Source organism: Chionomys nivalis, chromosome 23 (assembly GCF_950005125.1).
Source record: "Chionomys nivalis chromosome 23, mChiNiv1.1, whole genome shotgun sequence".
Lineage (NCBI taxonomy): Eukaryota > Metazoa > Chordata > Mammalia > Rodentia > Cricetidae > Chionomys > Chionomys nivalis.
In genome coordinates this window covers 38,266,373-38,287,769 of record NC_080108.1, presented here as the reverse complement: position 1 = coordinate 38,287,769, position 21,397 = coordinate 38,266,373, and the positions used below count along the sequence as shown (strand labels likewise).

The following is a 21,397-nucleotide window of genomic DNA, read 5'->3' as shown; positions in this document are numbered from 1 at the left end:
GTAATTTATGATTCACAAATATAATGATGCCCTAGTCACCTTACTTCCAGAGATCTGTACTAAGAAAACAATTAAAAAAACAAAACAGGCATTGTGGCATATGCCTGTAATTCCAGCACTGAGAAGAAAGAGGCAGGAGGATGGCAAATTTGAGGTCAGCCTGGGAGAGCGGGAGAGTAAAAAAAAAAGTAGGAGAGAAAACAATAAAGACAAAGACTGATTTCTGTGATGTTTACTGTTGCCTTTTTAAACAGGAAAACAACTCTCATACCCACAAATATGGTTATATTAAATAAGCTATCATAAATTTATATTTTAAAGCCTGATATATATATATATATATATATCCATTGGAAGAAATATCCTAAACCATTTCAACTGTGATTATCATTGGACTGTTGTCTTAGAGGTGGCCTCTGATATATTATTTATGTTTTTCTCTATTTGCCAAATTTTTCATGATAAATATGCTGTGTTCACAAGCAGAATTAATATCAGCAAGAGAGAGAAACTGTTTCCAGTAAGCTGTTGAAAAGGGTTTCATAGAGATGTCACCAGTGTAGGAAAGTGACATTCCTTCTCATATTCTTAGTTCTTTAAACGTTTTATTAACATGGATCCATTATACAGGATAGTGGATTTCATTATGGTGGATTTCCATGCTCGTCTATAAAGCATCTTCATATTTTCCCCATTGCCCTTTCCCGTCTCCCTCTCCCTCCCACTACCTAACTAGTTCGTCTATTGTAATGTCTTTTATTCTTATTTGGTAGACCAATGTATTTAATTAGGGTATCTTATGGGATCATGGGCAATTCAGTGGTGGCTGTACCGTTGAATACGTCTTTCCCTCCCCAATAACCACTGATTGTCTATTGATCCACAAGGATGGGTGGAGCCTTGTGAGACCCTCTCTGCTCAATGATGGAATGCTGACGATTCCAGTCTCACATGCTGTCACAGTTGCTTAGAGTCCAAGAGCCATCCCTGGAAGACAGATGGAGATAATATGCTACAACGTAATGCTCCTTCTTCTGGCTCTAACGTATCTAACTCATATCTTGTCCATTTGGCAAAAAATAGCAATAGCCTCCTCCGATAGCCAGATGCACCAATCATGGGCTTTCAGTCAGGTCACATGGTCTGAATGGTCTCCTGTGGATGGGGCTTCAAATCCACTTGGTTACGCCAATAACAGTCATTGCACCAGTGGGCTTGTCTGCGGCGTGCCCACAAGTGTATACAGTCAGTGCACAGCTGATGGGTCTACTGGTCTCTCCACCCGGAGAACCCGTTTTTACAGAGCTACGGGCACACCAGTTCTTTGGATAAGTCACTGTCACTTCTGTAAAAATCTTCTGAAATCATGACATTTCTCCCTTCTATCGTATCCCAGCAGAGTATAAATCTGACTTTTCCTGTAGGGCAACCGGATACCTCCCCGCTTCAAACACACACACACACACACACACACACACACACACACATCATGAAGCCATGGTGGGGAAAGGATTCAGTCAAATCTTTGTTCTCACAGTCAAAATCTACATAAACTAGTCCCCCACAAACCTTCTTTATTGACAGTTCTCACTGATGAGAAGGGAGCCTCATACAGGAGGTAACACGTCTGCTCTAACAGCAGACGCAGGAAGGTGAAATCTACTGGTCTTCTGCTCTGACTTAACAGCCTACTAATATTCTGTATTAGCCTTTACCTTGGTTTCAACTAATATAGGATCAAAAATCCAGAAAATTAACTGTTTATACAGGAAAAAGATCTGAGTCCCTAAAACTAGCTTCAGAGAGAAAAATCCTCACCTGGACACCCTGCTGGAGTCAAAAGCAGGGTCCCCAGAAGAAGTTCCTTTATCCAACCAGCTAGATGCTAATGCAAATCAAGCCCACAGGTTAGTATAGCTACCAAGGCTGTGTTCTCAGCTGCAGGGGAACCTCACAGCCACGCCTCCTCTGAGATATAAGGTGCCTCCTTGCCAGATCCACAGGACTCTTGTGGCTCTGTGAACGATGCATGCTTGATACTATTGTTGCTGCCTATGGGGCTGTTAACTTGTCTGTATGCTATACCGCCTATGGGACTGCTAACTTGTCTGTATGCTATACCGCCTATGGGACTGCTAACTTGTCTATATGCCCATATAAACTGAAAGCTTTGTGGAGATCACCTTGTTTTCTTTTTTACCTTTATCCTTAGGTGCTTATCCCTTACCCTGATGCCTGGCTCTTGTGCCTTATGTTTATGTCCCTATGCTTCTTCTTCTCCCTCCTTTCATCTTCCCCCAAGACATAAAGAAACATACAAGGAAAACATGCCTGAGTCATCAGTTTGTTCTACCCCTCAGATCCTGTCCAAGCCAGTTTTGTTCATTGCAGAAGTCCTGTTCTGACCCCTGAGAGAGTGCTGAGGATGGTACTCAGTAGCTCTCGATGCTTGTTTCCCTCGCTGTTCAGCATTTTTGCATACTTGACCCACTGCTAAGTAAGACTGTGGGCAATTCTTCCTCAGCAACCTGCATGATGCCTTCCAGCACTATAAAAGTTTGGTTAGTGGCCGGGCGATGGTGGTGCACGCCTTTAATCCCAGCACTCGGGAGGCAGAGGTAGGCAGATCTCTGTGAGTTCGAGACCAGCCTTGTCTACAGAGCAAGTTCCAGGACAGGCTCCAAAGCCACAGAGAAACCCTGTCTCGAAAAACAAAAAACAAAAAACAAACAAACAAACAAAAAAGTTGGTTAGTTATCCGGGAGGAAGCTTCTAGCACAGCTCCAGCTGGATGTCTCTGTCCTGTCTGCTGGTGTCTTCAGCAAGAAGGGCCTTAGCAGCCGGTTTCAGTGGGTGATCAACAGTGGTGGTAATAGCCTGTGTGTTTGAGGGATTGATCCTTAGAGGCTTCCCTGGTCAACAACTTGTAGGAGGTAGCCCACTTCTGGAACTGGGATTTTCACTTAATGATCTTATGGGTTCTGGGAAGTCACTCTGTTCATTTATGCGGGGCACCTCAATTTAAACCGTCCATTTAAAAAGTTTAAGTAGTTTAGCTATTTATTTGTACAAATGTGTGTATGTCATAGACATGTGTGGAGGTCAGAGGACAACTTGGAAGATGTGTTTTGTTTCACCACGTGGGTTCTGGGAGATCAAATGCAGGTCATCAGGCTTGGTGACAAACATATTTTACCCATGGAATCATCTCTCCAGCCCTCCTCCTCCTCCTTCTCCTTTTTCCTCTTCTTCTTTTTCTCCTTCTCCTTGTTCTTGTTTTAGTCTTAACGTTTATTTTTTATTTTGAATGTTATAGCTATAATTTTAGCTTTTTGTTTTGTTTGACAGGGTTTCTCTGTGTAGCAGATCTAGCTGTATTGAAACTCACTGTGTAGACCAGGTTGGCCTCGAACTCACAGAGATCCACCTGCCTCTGCCTTCTCAGTACTGGGATTAATGGTATGTGCCACCACCACTCAGCTTTAGCTCCTTAGTTTTTATGTGGGTCCTTTGGTTGATCTAGAAACCCAGTAAATACAAGAACTGATTTGTTTACAGTCTCACTATGTAGCCCTAACTGGCCTAGAACTCATTATGTAGACCAGGCTGGCCTAGAATTCACAGAGATTCTTTTGCCTCTGCCTCCTGAGTGCTGGATTTTTTTCTTAAAGAGAGGGTCTCACTTTGTAGCCTTGGCTGACCTAGCATTACCACACCTGACTTGATTTTATTTTTTTGAGACAAGGTTTTAAGCTCAGGCTGGCTTAGAATTTGCTATGTATTTGATGGTGACTTTGAGCCCGTGGTTCCTCTGCCTCCACTTCAAGTGGATAACAGAATAAGATAATCATCTTTCTTGATATCAGAGTTGATTAGCTCCCCCAAATCAACAGAAGCCTTTTAGTATCCTAAACCACATCCCTGATTGTTAACTAATTCAGGGTCTTGTTTCTGGAGATGGGGAAGTCAGATCTCACCAGATTGCTACACTGTTCCTTTGGCAGAAGAACAGATGCCAGAACTTTCTGCTGTCCTTGTTTTAACTGCTGTGGCTTGTGGGATTAAAACTTTTGACCGTGAAACAAGCAGTATCAATTTTTAAGGATTAATTTCTTCACGAGAGACAGAACAAGCAACACCTATCCTCATACGATCCCTGTGGATGTACCTTTCACGCGCAAAATTTCAGATTTCAATCGAGGCAATTCAGAGGCCCCTTCTCTGGATAACTATGTTGACGGGAAAGTAAGGATGTGTGGAGCTCAGCTTGCATCCCTGATCATGTTAAAGCTGGAGCACAGACGGGTCATACAGACGCAGCAGCCAGTTCCTGTGTTTCTCCATCACGTGTCAACCTGATCTCTCCTGTGACCTTTAATTTTATTTTTCCTAAAGACAGGGTCTTATTATGTAGACCTGGCTGGCTTGGAACTCTATGTAGACCAAGTTGGCCCTGAACTCACAGTGATCTACCTTTCTCTACCTCTGAGTGCTGGGATTAAAGGTGTGCACCAACAAACCCAGAAAGGAAAAAACGTTTTTAAAAATTAATTTTAAAAGTATAGGGAGATCCCACAGCAAGGTCAGAGGAAGTGGCCAAGTATGATGCCCTTACACCTTTAAAATAAAGAATTACACCAGATGGTAGTGGCGCATGCCTTTAATCCCAGCAGTTGGGAGGCAGGTGTGAGTTTGAGGCCAGCCTGGTCTACAGAGCTAGTTCTGGGACAGTCAAGGCTATACAGAGAGAAATACTGTCTCCCCCCTAAAACAAAACAACCAAATAAACAAACAAAAACAAAAAATTATATCTGGACTTGGAGTAAATTTTGTGGGTGTTTCCAGTAAATCTACAGGACAAGAGGGTGTTAAAGCTGGTGTAAAGAAAGGGTAATTTCAAAGCATTTGTTTATTTGGTTCCAGAGAGGCCCCAGTTATCAGACTCTGATGACCAAAGGCATTTTCCAGCAGGGAATGAGAGGGACTTTCCTCTCAAAAGAATATGGCTTACTGAGTGCAAGAAAAGACAGGGCAAAGGGCCCTATAGCGATCGTTTCTAATTGATTTGAGCTGGAAACAATCAAGATCTCCACTTGGCAATTTTGGAGCTACTACATCTTTAATTCCGTGTCCTGGATAATATATTATATCAAGTTGACACAAGCTAGAGTCATCTGAAAGGAGGGAACCTCAATTGAGAAAATGCCTCCATAAGATCTGGCTTTAGGGCATTTTCTTAATTAGTGGCTGATGTGGAAAGGTCCAGTCCATTGTGGTTCCATTCCTGGGCTGGTGGTCGTGGGTTCTATAAGGAAGCAGGCTGAGCAAGCCATGATGAGCAAGCCTGTAAGTAGCTCCCCTCCATGGCCTTTGCATCAGCTCCCGCCTCCAGGTTCCTGCCCTGCTTGAGTTCCTGTCCCCACTTCCTTTGGTAATGAACAATGCTGTGGAAGCAGAAGTCAAATAAACCCTTTGCTCCCCAGGTTACTTTTGGACACGGTGTTTCAGCACACCAGCGATAATCCTAACTCTGACGGGGGAAGGAAGTTCTTAAGAATCTTTGGAATCAGTCCCTCCACGACCCACTGCCACTAATCCAAATGAATCTTCTTCAGTAACAGCTTCTTAATTGTTCTCTTTGCTTGCTGTTACGGACTGTGCTATCCCACGGACTTCATTCCAACTGTGTCTGAGTACATCTGTTGCAATCTAATCCTCAAACCCACGGGCTTCTTCCTGCTGCAGACCTATCTCGCCACTCGGCCACACCTTTAGCTGTTAGCACACGTCTACATCTGAGGCTCGTACATACTTGGTATCCTTTAAACAGTCAGACACTCTTTCCTCTAGAAGACCTTTTCTTATATCTCCCCTTGGCAAGCATTTTTAAGAACAATGTTTATTAATTATTTGAAAATTTCATGCAATTATTTTGATCAGATTCACCCCCATTCCATCCCCAGACCCATCCCCCACCTCTCTATCTCCTCAAGTTCATTGTTCTTTTTTTCCATGATATTTATGGAGCTCTACATTTTTCTCTGCTCCCCTCCCTGCCTCTCCCCTCCCCCTCCAACCCTCCTCCAAGGTCCCCCATGCCCCCAATTTACTCAGGAGATCTTGTCATTTTCTACTTTCTACTTCCCATGTAGATTAGATCTATGTAAATCTCTCTTATTGTCTGCATTGTTGTCTAAGTTCTCTGGGATTGTGGTTTGTAGGCTGGCTTTCTTTGCTTTATGTTTAAAAAGCACCTATGAGTGAGTACATGTGATAATTGTCTTTCTATGTCTGGGTTACTTCACTTAAAATAATGTTTTCTAGTTCCATCCATTTTCCTGCAAAATTCAAGCTGTTGTTATTTTTTTCTGTTGTGTAGTACTCCATTGTGTAAATGTGCCACATTTTTTTAAAATCTATTCTTCAATTGAGGGGCATTTAGGTTGTTTCCAGGTTCTGGCTATGACAAACAAAGCTACTATGAACATAGTTGAGCACATGTCCTTGTGGCACAATTGAGCATCCTTTGGATATATACCTAAAAGTGGTATTACTGGGTCTTGAGGAAGGTTGTTTCCTAATTTTCTGAGAAATCGCCACACTGACATTCAAAGGGGCTGTACCAGCTTGCACTCCCACCAGCAATGCAGGAGTGTTCCCTTTTCCCCACAGCTTCTCCAGTATAAGTTGTCATCAGTGTTTTTGATCTTGGTCATTCTTACAGGTGTAAGATGGAATCTCAGAGTTGTTTTGATTTGCATTTCTCTGATGACTAAGGATGTTGAACATTTCCTTAAGTGTCTTTCAGCCATTTTAGATTCCTCTGTTGAGAGTTCTCTGTTTAGGTCTGTACTCCTTTTTTTTTTTTTTTATTGGATTATGTGCTCTTTTGGTGTCCAATGTCTTGAGTTCTTTGTATATTTTGGAGATCAGCCCTCTGTCTGATGTGGGGTTAGTGAAGATCTTTTCCCATTCTGTAGGCTGTCGTTTTGTCTTGTTGACCTTGTCCTTTGCTTTACAGAAGCTTTTTGGTTTCAGGATGTCCCATTTATTAATTGTTTCTCTCAGCGTCTGTGCTGCTGGGGTTATATTTAGGAAGTGGTTCCCTGTGCCAATGCATTCAAGTGTATTTCTCACTTTCTCTTCTCTAAGGTTCAGTGTGGCTGACTTTATGTTGAGGTCTTTGATCCATTTGGACTTGAGTTTTGTGCATGGTGATAGATATGGGTCTATTTCCATTTTTCTACATGTTATATCCTCTTATGCAAGCACCATTTGTTAAATATGCTTTCTTTTTTTCATTTGATATTTTTTGCTTACTTATCAAAGATCAGGTGTTCGAAGATGTGTAGATTGATATCCGGGTCTTCTATTCGCTTCCATTGGTCCTCCTGTCTGTTCTTATGTCAGTACCAGGCTGTTTTCAGTACTGTAGCTCTGTAGTAGAGTTTGAAGTTAGGGATTGTGATGCCTCCAGAAGTTCTTTTATTGCCCAGGATTGTTTTGGCTATCCTGGGTTTTTTGCTTTTCCAAGTGAAGTTGAGTACCATCATTGTCCTTTTAAAAATTATTATTAGTAGGCCATTGAGTCCAATTTGTGCTGCCTCTGAGTGTGGTGCCATCCACAGGAGCCACACTTTTTTTTTTTTTTTTTTTTTTTTTTTTTTGGTTTTTCGAGACAGGGTTTCTCTGTGGCTTTGGAGCCTGTCCTGGAACTAGCTCTGTAGACCAGGCTGGTCTCGAACTCACAGAGATCCACCTGCCTCTGCCTCCCAAGTGCTGGGATTAAAGGCGTGCGCCACCATCGCCCGGCTAGGAGCCACACTTTTAAAGAAGACTGATTCCCGCTTCAAGCCATTCACCGTCCGTAGTTCCCCAGTCAGGGGTAGGTAGGGGCTCATGAATCCCTTCCTTCCGTGCTAGAATGTTTACTGACTTGATGATGTGCAGGCAACCACAGCCCCTGTGAGCTGACCCTTTCTTTTGCTTGCAATTTATTGATACATTTATGTCTGTTGTTCTTAAACGATGTATCTTCTTGAAGACTTTGTTTTGGGCAACCATTTAACCAGGGCTCACTGTATGTCAGGCCCTTAATGAGGTAAGAGCTTCTCCCAGAGCTCATTGTCTTGCCCAGCTCCTGGTGCATGCTTGCTGGATGAACAGCACAGTGTGTTATCTAGCACAAAGCACCCCAAGTTGCATGAGCACATGACTAACTCGAGGGAACTTGTCAACACGCGGATGTCAGAGCTCCACCCTGAAGCTCTTGAGTCAGAAGCTTGTGGGGAAAGTGTGGGCACCCAGGAGTTTAGTGAGCTTCCTAATGCTTCGGATGTGTCCCAGTTTGTGAATGTTGAGGGGTTCCACCTGCTCATCAGGAAGGTTCGTCCTCGGCTCATTCCAGGCAGACAGAAGCCCACCCTGAACTCCAGCTCCCTTAAAAGAAGAAAAGCACAAAGTGTAAAAGACCAAGTTCGAGGAGTTTCATATTTCAAGGCCGATGTGCTGCTTTCATTTAGTTCCCTGAAGAACTGTGCAAGGAAACTATTTGTCTCCCCATTAAAAAAAAAAAAACAAAACTGAGGCCAGAGTCAGTCACTCGTCCAGGAGGAATGGCTGGTGCTGGAAATCGAAGCAGGAACTTCTGGCCTCGGACGCTGTCCCTGTGACGCTGGGCTGCCGTCCCACACCTGCTTTAGCTAATGCCTCTCTTACGTGTGTCTGGTTTCCCACTGTCCTCAGGTACCCACGGCATACCGCTGCTGGTCTTGGTGGGGTTTCTACAGGCCTAGAAAAAATGGGAAAAGATAAGATAGACATTATTCTTCTCAGCACCGTGCCTCAGAAAATGGAGAATGTCATGGATTTTCTGCTGATGGCCAGAAAGGATGCCAAATCGGCCAACACCAAGAACAAGGGTAGTGTGAGATTCAAAGTCCAGTGCACCCGAAACCTTTATGTTCTGGTTACCACCGACAAGGAGAAGGCGGAGATACTGTAGCAGTCCCTTTGGCAGTGAAGGGGCAGAAATCAACCAATCCTCCTTATATGAAATGTATTAAATATCTTGAAAAGCCAAAAGAAAGAAAGGGAGGGGAGGTTTAAACATAGCTTTCTGAAACAAGCTTCATTGCTGGGCGGTGGTGGCGTACACCTTTAATCCCAGCACTTGGGAGGCAGAGGCAGGTGGATCTCTGTGAGTTCAAGGCCAGCCTGGTGTACAAGAGCTAGTTCCAGAGTTCCAGGACAGCTAAAACTGTTACACAGAGAAACCCTGTCTCGGGGGGAAAAAAAACTCCAAAATAAGCTTCATTGTAAAACTTTTTAAAAGGGGCTAAATGTTCAGTTCTGGAAGATAGAGGAACATGGAGACAGAGCTAAAGCCCCCACCATAATTAACCCCTGCCCTCTTTCCAGTTAGAGCCAAGAGGGGCGTATGGTAAGAGCTCCAGCACTTCCTCCTTTGGAGTTTCAACCCTATTGTAACACACGAGTCTGACATGCTTCCAAGGTCTGTACTCCTCCGGATGGGAGACAGGAAGTTGGGCTGGAATAGGAAAGGGTTTGGGGAGGGCTGGGATAATATAAATAACTCCCCGACCTTTGCACAGCGTTGCCCCACCTCCCAACCCCCTGCCTCACTGTCCCTGTCCACTGTTCTGATCAGATCTGTGGAGAGAGAAGTGTCAGCCTCCCCAGCTGGACTGGGGGGCTCCATGGCGACAGGGGAGCTCTGCTGGGTTCGTGTCTGCATCTAGAGGCAACCTGTTTTGGTGTAAGTGATCAGTGAGTGCCGTTTGTACGCCTGACTGAAGAAGGAACAGCCACATTGGAATGAGGAGAGCTAGAGAAGTGGTCTGTGCAGGGGAGAGTATCTGGGCAGTCTGTTCTTCCCTATCATCCCAAGACAGGCCCTCAGATGCTGACATAGGGGAGACAATTACTAAAACAGAGTCCAGGTCTTAATGAGTGGGGTCTCCTGTTCCCCCACTAAGGCCATCTTCTTATTCAACTCCTGAGACACTGCCTTCTTCCTCCTAGCTTTCCAGCACTGGGGTAGGAAAAACCCAAAGTGAGGCCCAAACACTGTAGGATCTAATGTGGTACGTGAGACTGAGGGGGCTGGGATGACAAAAACACTTGAGGGCTGTAGAGAAGGCTCAGGGGGTAAAGCGGCTTGCTTTCAAGTCTGAAGACCTGTGCTCAAAGCCCAGCATCCACATGACGGGAGCAGGGAGGAAGGGAGGAAAGAATTGACTTTTAGAACTTGTTCTTTAATCTCTACATGTGTGTTATGGCACACACACACACACACACACACACAGGGAGAGAGAGAGAGAGAGAGAGGGAGGGAGGGAGGGAGGGAGGGAGGGAGGGAGAGAGAGAGAGAGAGAGAGAGAGAGAGAGAGAGAGAGAGAGAGAGAGAGGACAGATTTCAGAGACCCTGGAATTCTGGAATTTTCGGTGCTGGTGGTTATCTATCCCACATAATCGTCTGGAAGAGAGGGATTCCCCCCTGAGGAACATTCCCAGAAGACCCTTCGGCTGACAAATTCCAGTTATAAAAATTCACTCAGATTTTAAGGCCCAATGATGCCCTTGTCAATGAACAAAAGAGAGCGAGCTCCTCTGACAGCTGGACATGGAACACGTGTTAACAGACTTCCTTTCAGAAAAAGAGAGAGAGGCCAACAGATCTGACAAATGCGCACAGAAAATGAAGAGCCTGGACTTAAACCAGCCCCAGCCCAGAGTCTAATCACAGAGTCCAGAACATCTTTGTTGACACCACCCCTGATTCCACATATTAATTTCTAACAGTATCAAAATCCAGCCCTCTAGGAGGGTCCAGAAAGGAGTTCTGATAGATTCTTTGGTTCCAAACCATGGATTGCATTGTAAACTCCAGGGTTCACCTCCCTGCTTCCATGACACAGGCATTCTGGAATGGATGCTCTCAGATGATTTGGTATTCCTAGGTCAGCTCCTGGAAGCAGAGAGGGAAGGAGTGTGTGTGTGTGTGTGTGTGTGTGTGCAGAGTCTCCACAGACCTTGGGGCATGGAACATAGTTTGGAATGGGGATGGGTAGTGTTTCACATCTTTGAAGCTTCTGCTACTGCAAAGGAGAAGTAAAGACATCATCCATCACCTTTTCTGGATGGAGTTAACCAAATCACAATCCCATGTTATCTCTGCATGGCATAGCACCTGGGTGTGCCTGTCTCTTTCCTTGTGAGTGCCCTTGTTTCTGAGTATATCAGAGCTTACAGCCACATGTTTACCTGTGTTTGTCTCTTTACAGGTTTTCCTTGTATGCCATTCCCCTAAATATCATAGTCCCTCAGAGCTTGGCTTGGTGCTTCTTTTCTGCTCTATCAAGACTCTCCACTGGCTAGTCACATCCAGCTAGCTGTCAGTATGGCTATTACTTATGCACTTGATCCTAGTCCAAAACCCAGGAAACAACCGGCTGTGACTGGCAAGTCTATACTCAAAAGTCTTTACTTCTGGTCTGAGCTCTAGCTCGGTGTCTAGTGCCTTCCAAACACTCCCCATTTGGCTGGTACATGTTCATCTCTCTTTAAAAAAACCTATCACTTGGGGTCAGGCATATTATCACTAGGATTAAAGGGTACATGCCTTTAATCCCAGCAGCGGGGAAGCAGAGGCAAGTGGATCTTTGGAAGCCAGTCTAGTCAATATAGTGAGCTACAACATAGTGGGGCCCTGTCTCAAAAACAAACAAGCAAATAATCAAACCACCCCAACAACCTGGTCAACCTAGTCTCACATACTTTTACCACAATTTCATGTCACACCCTTGTGACATTTCTAATCTTTCTTCTCCAGATCTTCAGGTTAAGTGGGACGGTAATAGGAGTGAAGCCGAAGATTCTATTTTTGTTTTTCTGAGACAGGCTTTCTTTCTGTAGCCTTCCTGCATTGTTGGAACTCACTCTGTAGACCAGGCTGGCCTTGAACTCATACAGATCCACCCACCTGTCTCTGCCTCCTGAGTGTTGGGATTAAAGGTGTGCGCCACCACTGCCTGACTGGAGTGAAGATCTTAAAGCTGGTTAGGTGTGCTCTGGGGAGTCTGGACCAGACCTAGAGAGCCGGGACTGACCAGAGAAGTTAATAGCAGAAAACAATAGGCATCGACCGCCTAAGTCCAAACTCCTTAGTAGAACCTTCAAGATCTATCCTGACTTGGCTCCTCTTATTTCTTCTCCAGTTTCTCTAGTTCACAGCATCACCCTCCCTCTCCCAGGCTACAGGTTTGTCCCTGATTCCGTGTGTCTCTCGTGCTGTTCTGTGCATATCTGACTCAATGGTGCTTGCTCGATGAAGCCTAACTTATTCTTCTAGATTAAGCCCCATGTTTCTCTACTGTGACAGGTACAGTGAATTACTCTGATGTCTTCTGAATGTCAGCTGTCACATACATTCATACTCTAATGATTGTCATCATTTTTTTTTCTTGAGACTGTGCTGACCATACTGGTCCTGACCCTGTGGGCTCAAGGCACCCTTCCACATCAGCTTCCTGAGCATCTGGGACTACAGGTATGTGACACCACACCCAGCTTCATAACGCAATTACTGGAGTTGCTACACCACCTGTTTGTTGACTCGTCCGCTCGCAGTCAGCTGTGCACTCCATGAGCTCACAGGCTGTTTTCGAGTCAATGTTTCTCACTTCTGGCATCTAACACGAGAGTCGGCACATGTGCAGACACACTTTATATATCTCTCGGTGGAGCAAATCAGTGCGTGAAATGAAAACTGAACAAAAATACATTACCCATATGAACAAAATTAGGATACATCGTCTCTTTGAGGGAAAGCACACTTTTCAGGGTCTGCGTCAGTGACGGTCCAATATCTAGAGGGTTGAACCTGTAGAGGCATGGATACATCCGCCAAACTGTTGCCAATACTTAGTTCCCTTTTTCCTCTTGGAGTTGCAGAATTCCCAATAAAATTGAATGCTCACTGAACAGGGAAGGAAATTTTTGGCAAAGACTAGGAGTGGGAGCTAAATTTGCACAGTAGCTGCTCCAGTGGCTAGGGTCAGGAAGTTATAGCCATGGGGGGAAAGAAACAAGGGAGGGGTAAGCTAATGAAGGACAGAAAGAGCCCTATCTTTCCCGTGCTTGCTAAAGACTTTCCAGGAATCCAAATGCCCCTATTTTTCTTCCTTCTATGACTCTTTCTGCCCACCTGTCACCTGCTGAGAGGTGTCATTTATCACGCAGCCATAGGATCTTAAGGAAGTCAGAAGTCACGGGCAATCACTCTAGTATCCATCTTAGGTCAGACCGGTTTGAGTTAACCACCTGAAGAGGGACTTTTGGCCATTGGGCATTTTGTCTTCAAAGATAAGATTAGGGCAGGGCAGAAATTCAGTTAGCTCAAGCAGGCAGAGAAAGACGAGGATTAGGTAACTAAACCAGTCGTTGGTCCAGAGGCACATTGCCAAAGCCTGAGGTTTGAGGAAGACAGCCCGAGTTAGCCAGGGAGGAGCACGTCTTCTAGAAATGCGGATTCTCCGCTGGTCCAATGGACCTTGTCCATGTGTTCCTCCCACTCCGATAGGCCTCTGACAGCTGACCTCAACTAGCTAGAAGTGGTGTTTCTGGCCAGCACTGTGCTTAAGTCTAAGGCTTGGACTCCCAGGGCAGAACGGATGTGGGCAGCAGGTCTCTGTGAATCCAAGTCCAGCCTCGCCTACAGAGTTCCAGGTCAGCCAGAGCTATACAGTGCAACTCTTCTCAAAACAAAATAACAATAATGATAGGAGGGTAGACCGAGAAACAGCGTGGAGGAGCGATGCCACAGTTCTGTGGGCCACTGTTTATGAAATTATTTTGCCCACTGGTATTACTATTCTGTGAGGGACATTTCTAGGCTTTATGCTTTTCTGTATATTTAGGTATTTATATATGAAGCCTATGAAAACCGGTGAATGAGTAGGGCCAAGGTAGGGAAATGACACATTTTAAAAAACACTTTTCAAGTAATTCTGGTTGGCCCCAGGTTTTGCGAACCCCTAAAAAGGTTTACATTCTCAGAAGCTGGCGAGACGGCGCATGGGTAGCAGCAGTACACACTGCTCTTGCAGAGGCCCCGAGTTTTGTTTTCAACAGGCATTCCAGGCAACTCACAGATGCTCCGTAATACCCCCTCCAGGGAGTTCTGACAACTCTGACCTCAACCGCACTCACCTCCCCCCCCACCGGAGAGAAATGCTTTTAAAAGTTTACACTTTCATTTTTAGAATTAGACAAACTGGGGTCCAGAGGAACAAAAACACTCCGACTTGACAATTCCCCTATGTGATAGGGACGGTTTGGCCCCAAACTGGAAGGTATGTCATGATTTTATAACTTGTTCATGGGGAACTGAGGCTCCAAGGGCAGAGTGGTGTGTGACCAGCTACAACCTCAGTGAGCCCTAGGAAAGGGGAGGACAAGGGGGGGTTAGGGGGGAGGGGGCATGTCCATGTTGCTTTCAGTTTGGAGCTCTTCCCCAGCAACACACACTTCCCCAGCAACTTATGGTGCGTATGAAAGCAGTGGGGACAGCTGTTCTCATCTCTCACTCTGAAAGGTAGGTGGACTCCTCGAAGCTCCTGACTGGAAAAAAACAGATCACGAATTAGCCTAGAGATCACTCCCCTTCCCCAAACCTTGTCTGTCATCCTTCATGGACCTTATCTGGAATTTCAGGTTGTTAACAATGTTACAAAAGGAGGGCTGTCTAGTTCCAGGACAGGCTCCAAAGCTACAGAGAAACCCTGTCTCAAAAAACAAGTTCGAGACCAGCCTGGTCTACAAGAGCTAGTTCCAGGATAGGCTCCAAAACCACAGAGAAACCCTGTCTTGAAAAACCAAAAAAAAAAAAAAAAAAAAAAAAACAAAAAAAACAAAAAAAAAAGGGGCTGTCCTTCTCTGAGAGGGTTAGGTCAGTAGTTTAGGGCTTAGGGATAGCTGGGGAAGGGTTGGAGGGAAAACAAAGAGAATGACTGTGGGAAGGGATAACTGGAGAAGCACCTTGTGTCTCCTCCAGGCCGGCAGGGGCCTGGTAACCCCATCTCGGGAAGCTGCCAGTGTTCCTCCCCTTCCCAACAGTCAAGGCCACAGCTAAAGCTCTGTATGTATCCTATGGAATTTGGAAAGCTCTATTTCCATGAAATCTCCTAGACAGACTTGTATTTCCTGACACCAGCAACCTTTCCCCTTCCTCATCCTATACAACAGGTCTGGACCGGGCAGAACCTTAGAGGTCACCCACTCATTTTACAGATGAGGAAATCTAGGCTAGAGAGGGCAGAGGCCATGGGATCTCTAGCGTTGCAATCCATGGGCTCTCTGCTAATCCATCCAGTTTTGAACAATACTTCTAAACATGCTCCAGCCCACCAGTATTACAACCATTTACATTGAACTTGTGACAGTCAGTTCACATTCCTTTGGGTCCTTAAGCACGCTCAGGTTTGCTGCCATTCCTGCTTTGCTCTTGTCTGTCACTGTTCCAGCTGTGAGGGGTGTGTGACCAAGGCAATCTAGTACCTGTTGCCTTTACGGGGGTCCACACACAGGCCGCTGCTTTCTTTCATCCGCGGCTTTAATAGTAGGTGAAGGATGGCGGTCAACCCCACAGTTGCCATCCGTAGCTGCACTGGTTCAGTGCACTTAATACAACTACGATTCTATATAGTTTATGTACATTGTGTGCCCGAATGCGTATCTCTTCCCATGCTGAAGGTTGAGTGTCTGCTGACTCTCCCGTGGCCACTGGGACCTGTGACTACACTATTAAAGCCGTGTCTTATTGGAATTGCGACCGCCTAGACTGCCTGTTTAAAGGCTGACGAGAATCTGTCTTTGGTTTTCGTTCCGGAGTTAAGAGAGGATGCATCTCGCGGTGCTCCCAGGGAAGTGGTGTGCTCGTTTCGTAGCCAAGCTGGCTCCTTAGCCGTGGGGGTCGCGGTCACGTTCCGGGATGCCCTGGCACGCCTCCTGAAAGGGCGTGGCCTTGAGGCCCCGCCCGCGCCCGGGGTGGGAGGACCTCCTTTTCAGCGCAGAGACCTAGGGTGCCCAGCCGGCGCCGCCAGCAGGACTCCGCCCATCCGAGGCTCCGGCCTGCTCATTGGCTGTATCCGTGGTGACGTCGTACGGTTTACAGACAGTACTCCGAGCGCCAGGCGCGCGGGAGGTATTGTACTTCACCCCGCTTTGTTCCGTCGTCTGCTCACCTGGCCCTGGGTGCGTCCCGGCGGTGCAATCCGGAGCGTGTGCCAGCCGCCGCCGCCGCCGCCATGGTGTCCCCGGTCACTGTGGTGAGTGCGCGAGCGCGCGCGCCGCGGCCGGAGCTCCCCCGGGCCTGGGACGAGGCAGCGGCCAGCCAGGCAGCCTGGGAAGCGGAGGAAGCTGGTGCCCTTCCTGGGGAAGCGCGGCTGTCACGGTCCCTTGCTCCTCACTCACGCGGCACCCCTCCTCCGCGCGCCCCCCGTCTGCCCGCGGGAGGGAGGAAAACATTGTGCACGTGACTCGGAAGCGTGACTTTGTTGATCCATGTGTGTCTGGAGCGGGTCCTCGGGTCTTGGCCTGGGACTGGACGCAGCAGGCCTCTGGGTTCGGCATGGTGGGACCTCAGAGAAGCGTTCGAGAGGGTGTGTGTGTCGGAGTGGGTGGTGGTGGTGGGAAAGACTTCTTGAGAATCCTGCCCCAAGTTCGTTTCCACGTTATCTTGTAGGCGCAGGAGGCGACGCCTCTGTCTAAGCAATGCTGTTAAGGCGCTAGGTGACCTAGGTGACGGTGGACCGCTCTCTGTTGGCTTGACCTCCTTTTCAAACTTCAACTCTAACCTTTGTCTTGTCTCCCCACCCTTCTAAGGCTGGCTTCTCTACCATGATTTTACCACCTACTGCTAATTTTTTCTGGAAAATATGGGTCTGGGCGATGAGGGAAGAGCAAAGTTGATGTTCCGAGGGCTGACAGGTGGAGCTGGGCATCCCTGCGGATCTCCTCCCTCAACTGTGCCCTCATCCTGACTATTCCTGATAAGGGAGTTTCCATGGGAAGGGAGTGTCAACTCTGCTCTCGTCTCTCACTGCTGGCAGAAAAAGAGCAGGTTATTCTCTGGACCCACTGGATGTATGTATCTTCTCTACCCTTCCCCAGTAGCATCAGGTACCTGATTTACCGGGACTCTGAGTGTGTCCTCACAGTCCTGTGTAGAATAGCTTGCTCACCCAGCCAGAGCACTTTCGGTGCAGTTTGGGGTCTATAGGGAACCCCAGCTGCTCCAATTCACCCTCAATTCGCCCTCCAATTCACCTGAACTAGCAAACCCAAGAGAAGTTTCAGGAGATCACAGAACATCTGCAGACTCTCCTCCCCCATCTCGGACTGCGCCTGCAGTGGCCTTGACTAAAACCTTTCTTTAGCTGCCCTCCCCCTAATCCAACTGAGACCCAGTCAGCTGCGCCAACTTCCCCCTCTCAGTTCCCCATCTCCTCCCAGCCTGTCTGCTGGCTCCAGATCAGAAGCTGGGACAAGAAGCCCTCCCCACCCCCCTTCCTGTCTTTAGTGCCTCAAGTTGCTCTTGTTCTCTGGGAAAAGAAATGGCCAGCACCCCCTCTTCCTAGCCATGGAAATCTTTGGTGTTTCAAGCACTGTTTATTGCTCTCAATACAAATCTATTTCTCCTCCCAGCATCCCTAGCACCTCTCTTTGTCCTTGGTGCCACCTTTAGTCTAAGGCAGGTAGAGTAGAAGCTGAGGGGCAGACTGGGCAGGACGGAAAGCATGTGGGACAGAGGCACTGTCACTGTCCTACATTCCCGGCCCTCACCTGGTATTGCCAGGGCTCTAAGCTTGAGTCCTGGCTCCAAAGCTGGGATCATGAGTCAGTCAGTCAGTGTGTTTCTGTGCTTTCTCTCTGACAGTGCTCCAATCCCACACAGCTGGGAACTGACGATGCTGACAATGACCACTGGGAGCGGTGCTGAGGGACCCCTCTAGGAGTGGTGCTGAGGGACCCCTCTAGGAGTGGTGGGGTGGAAGCCAGAAGAGAACAACACTAAGTTGTAGAAGGGGGTATCCTAATATTCAGTGGTGGTCCCGTGATTGTTCTGGCCCAGCCCCAGAGCCGAGAGTGGACGAGAGTCACGGGACAGTGGAGCCCTTGCCTGTCCTGGTAAATCGAGCCTCAGGATGATAATGACTTTGTTCACATCCTGCTGACTGCTCAGAGCAGGACGGACTAGGTTTCTCTGTCAGTCATCCCTGTTCTGAGCCGTAAAGGGTTAGGAGAAAGGTGCTGGGTTTTACATCCCACCGTGGGCTTCTGTGCCTCCCACCTCTGAGTGTTGCCCTTGTCCTGTCTCTTCCAGGTGAAGAGCGAGGGACCCAAACTGGTGCCCTTCTTTAAGGCCACCTGCGTGTATTTTGTGCTCTGGCTGCCCTCATCCAGTCCGTCGTGGGTCAGTGCCCTTATCAAGTGCCTGCCCATCTTCTGCCTCTGGCTTTTTCTTCTGGCCCATGGCTTCCGGTTCCTGCTGGCCCACCCCAGTGCCTCCCTCATCTTTGTGGGGCTCGTCTTCTCTGCTGTGGGTGATGCCTTCCTCATCTGGCAGGACCACGGCTACTTTGAGTATGGTCAGTAGTTATAAGAGTTGCCTGGGAGGGTGCCGGGGGCTGGAGGAAAGAGGGTCTTGGGGTTGGGGTAGGGGAGGGCTTTGGAAGAAGGGACAGGAAGTTGGAGGGTTTCCGAGGCTGGGGAGGACCAGTTCCGAGGCTGGAGGAGGACCAGTTCTCTAGGGGGGCACGTGAGGGTGAATTTAAAACATATAGGTCTTCCTTACCCCCCTCTTATTCCCAGAGCAAAGCTGCTAGGTTATCCCCAGTCCCATTTGCTTCACACGAGTACTCATAAGTCACCGAGCCTGCCTTTAGCATTCTTTATCCCCTCTTGCTTCCAGGTCTCCTGATGTTTGCTGTGACACACATACTCTACGCTTCGGCCTTTGGCATGCGGCCACTGGCTCTCCGGACAGGTCTGGTGATTGCAGTGCTGTCCGGGTTGTGCTATGCTCTGCTCTACCCAGGACTGTCAGGTGCCTTCACCTACTTGGTAGGGGTCTATGTGGCCCTCATCAGCTTCATGGGCTGGAGAGCTATGGCAGGGTTGCGGCTGGTTGGGGCAGCGTGGCGATGGACGGAGCTGGCGGCCGGCAGCGGTGCACTGCTTTTCATCATCTCAGACCTGACCATCGCTCTCAACAAGTTCTGCTTCCCTGTGCCCTACTCTCGGGCACTTATCATGTCCACTTACTATGCTGCTCAGATGCTCATTGCCCTGTCCGCTGTCGAGAGTCGGGAGCCGGTGGAAGACTACAGACTGAGCAAGGCCAACTGAAGAAGGGGCTGGGGTCTGCTCAGCTTTCTCCTGGGGCTGGAGCCCAGACTCTGGGAGTGTGCAGGAGCTGGATCAGCAAGCACCTCCTGGGACAGTGGCAGGCGTTGAGGGGTAGGCAGGAGGCGCTCCCAGGAAAGCTGATCGTCCAGGAGAACACTGAGAGCTCAAAGAGGCAGCCTCATACCCTCGCCTAATTCAGAGCAGACCTCTCAGCGTCCCATCAGGACTGTCCGAGCCCTCCTGGAAGATGATGGTGCTTTTTGACCCCTCTTTTTTTTTTTTTTTTCTAGTCGGAAGAGTGTGACTATCTCTTATGCCTAGGACCAGTTGCCAAGCTCACCCTCTTCCACCTTTTTGCTCCCAAGATGACCCAGGACCAGTGCTTGAAGCTCCTTCCCCAGGCTCCCCACTGGGAAGATTGGTTGAAGGTGGACCTAGTTTTCCTTTGTCGAGCCTTGTTACTTTGCCAGTCCCAGTCTTCAAGTGCTGACTGGATGTCTATGAGGTAGTAAGGGGAGCTTCCTTCACAGGCCATTCCAGAGCTCAGGCCTTGTGCCATCACCCTCAGACTCTGTCCCCAGGGCTAGGGTGAACCATGCCAAAGTAAGGGGCTGGTCCCAGCTGTATGTTTTTGTCCTGCTGTCTGTAAAAGGCTTAAAGGAGTGGGCCTCGGAGAGCTCCTGAGGGGTGCTTAACCTGGCTCATGGCTGGGGGCCCTCCCCTAGCACACCATCAGCAATGCTTTCTTCCTGCCCTGGGAGTAAGTTCTGACAATTTGGGGTCTCATGACCTGAGGCACAGTCAATGCAAGGGGAGTAAGGGTGGGGTAACTCCACCCTCTACTGCCCGTATGAAAAAATAAAATTAAATTAAAACTCAAGGGCTGTTGGCTTCCTAACTTGTCTGCCTGTGTGGCACGTGCCTGTGCTGGACAGGAGTGGAGGCATGGTGCCAGGAGCCCTGGTTGTCCTCACAGCCTGGGTCACAGTTGTCTTCTTGTCTTGACTTGGACATCTTGGCACCTAGCTGGCTCCCTGGCTGTGCTGACACTACTTGTTTCAGTGAGTCTCACTTCCCTGGTCATTTCTGTGTGTGTGTGTGGGGGTGTGTGTGTGGGGGGGTGGGTGTATACACGGTTATAGTTCAAGAGGGTGGGGGATGGGTAGTGTCTTGCTATCGTCTGCCCTTGTCCGTGACATAGTCCTCTGTCTATAGGTGCTCAGTTGTCTTGGTAACCCGTAGCTATGCAGTTGCTGCATTACCCTCTCTCCTGTCCATAGGCCAGACCAACTGCTTCTCTAGGTGACGCAGACTTCTATTGTATCATCTCCTCCTTGGACTCTGGGTTTAGTTGAGCAGCAGAGAGGAATGGGATTAGATCCGCTGGTTCTTCCTTTAGATCTGAAGCCTCAGCAGAACTCTGTTCTGCCGTACTCCAGAGGCATGCGGGTTTTAACAGGCAGGACTTAGTCCTGAAGTGGAGAAGATCAGTGGTGAATATACCATTGATATGTTTGCTGTACCTTTGGGGGACTGTAATATAGGAGAGGCAAACCTCATGGCTGTTGAATAAATCTATGGCTTTCCAAACCTTTTTTTTTGGGGGGTGGGGAACGGTGCTAGGGATCACACCCAAGGCATTCCATGTGCTAAAATTATGCTCTACCATTTGGCTGTCTATTACTATGAGCTGACCCAACCTAAAGTTTTTACAGAGACCTCTCATGGGTTCAGAGAGCAAAGAAACATGGACTGAGAGGAGCAGGGCTTAGGGCGCCATCATTTCCAGCCTCAAGTTTAAAATCCCTCAAGGAAGTTTTCTACCGTAAAACGTGTTTAAAACCAGCAAACCACATGAGCAGTTCTGTCCTGCTTTGATGGGAGGGTGGCTGGATGCTAAGGGAGCAAGGTCCTGATCCGTTTACACTCTAGAATGCTGAACACAGACCCCCGTGATGTAAAGAAA

General features: G+C 47.8%; 1 protein-coding gene across 1 annotated transcript; it reads left to right on the top strand.

Annotated features, from left to right (window-relative positions):
* Window positions 1-16,202: 16,202 nt before the first annotated feature.
* Tmem86a (transmembrane protein 86A) lies at window positions 16,203-20,299 on the top strand. The gene is made up of 3 exons (XM_057756251.1): window positions 16,203-16,349; window positions 18,407-18,671; window positions 18,995-20,299. The coding sequence occupies exons 1-3, from the start codon at window positions 16,329-16,331 to the stop codon at window positions 19,429-19,431; spliced, it is 723 nt and encodes a 240-aa protein (XP_057612234.1). The 5' UTR covers window positions 16,203-16,328; the 3' UTR covers window positions 19,432-20,299.
* The last annotated feature ends 1,098 nt before the right edge of the window (window positions 20,300-21,397 follow it).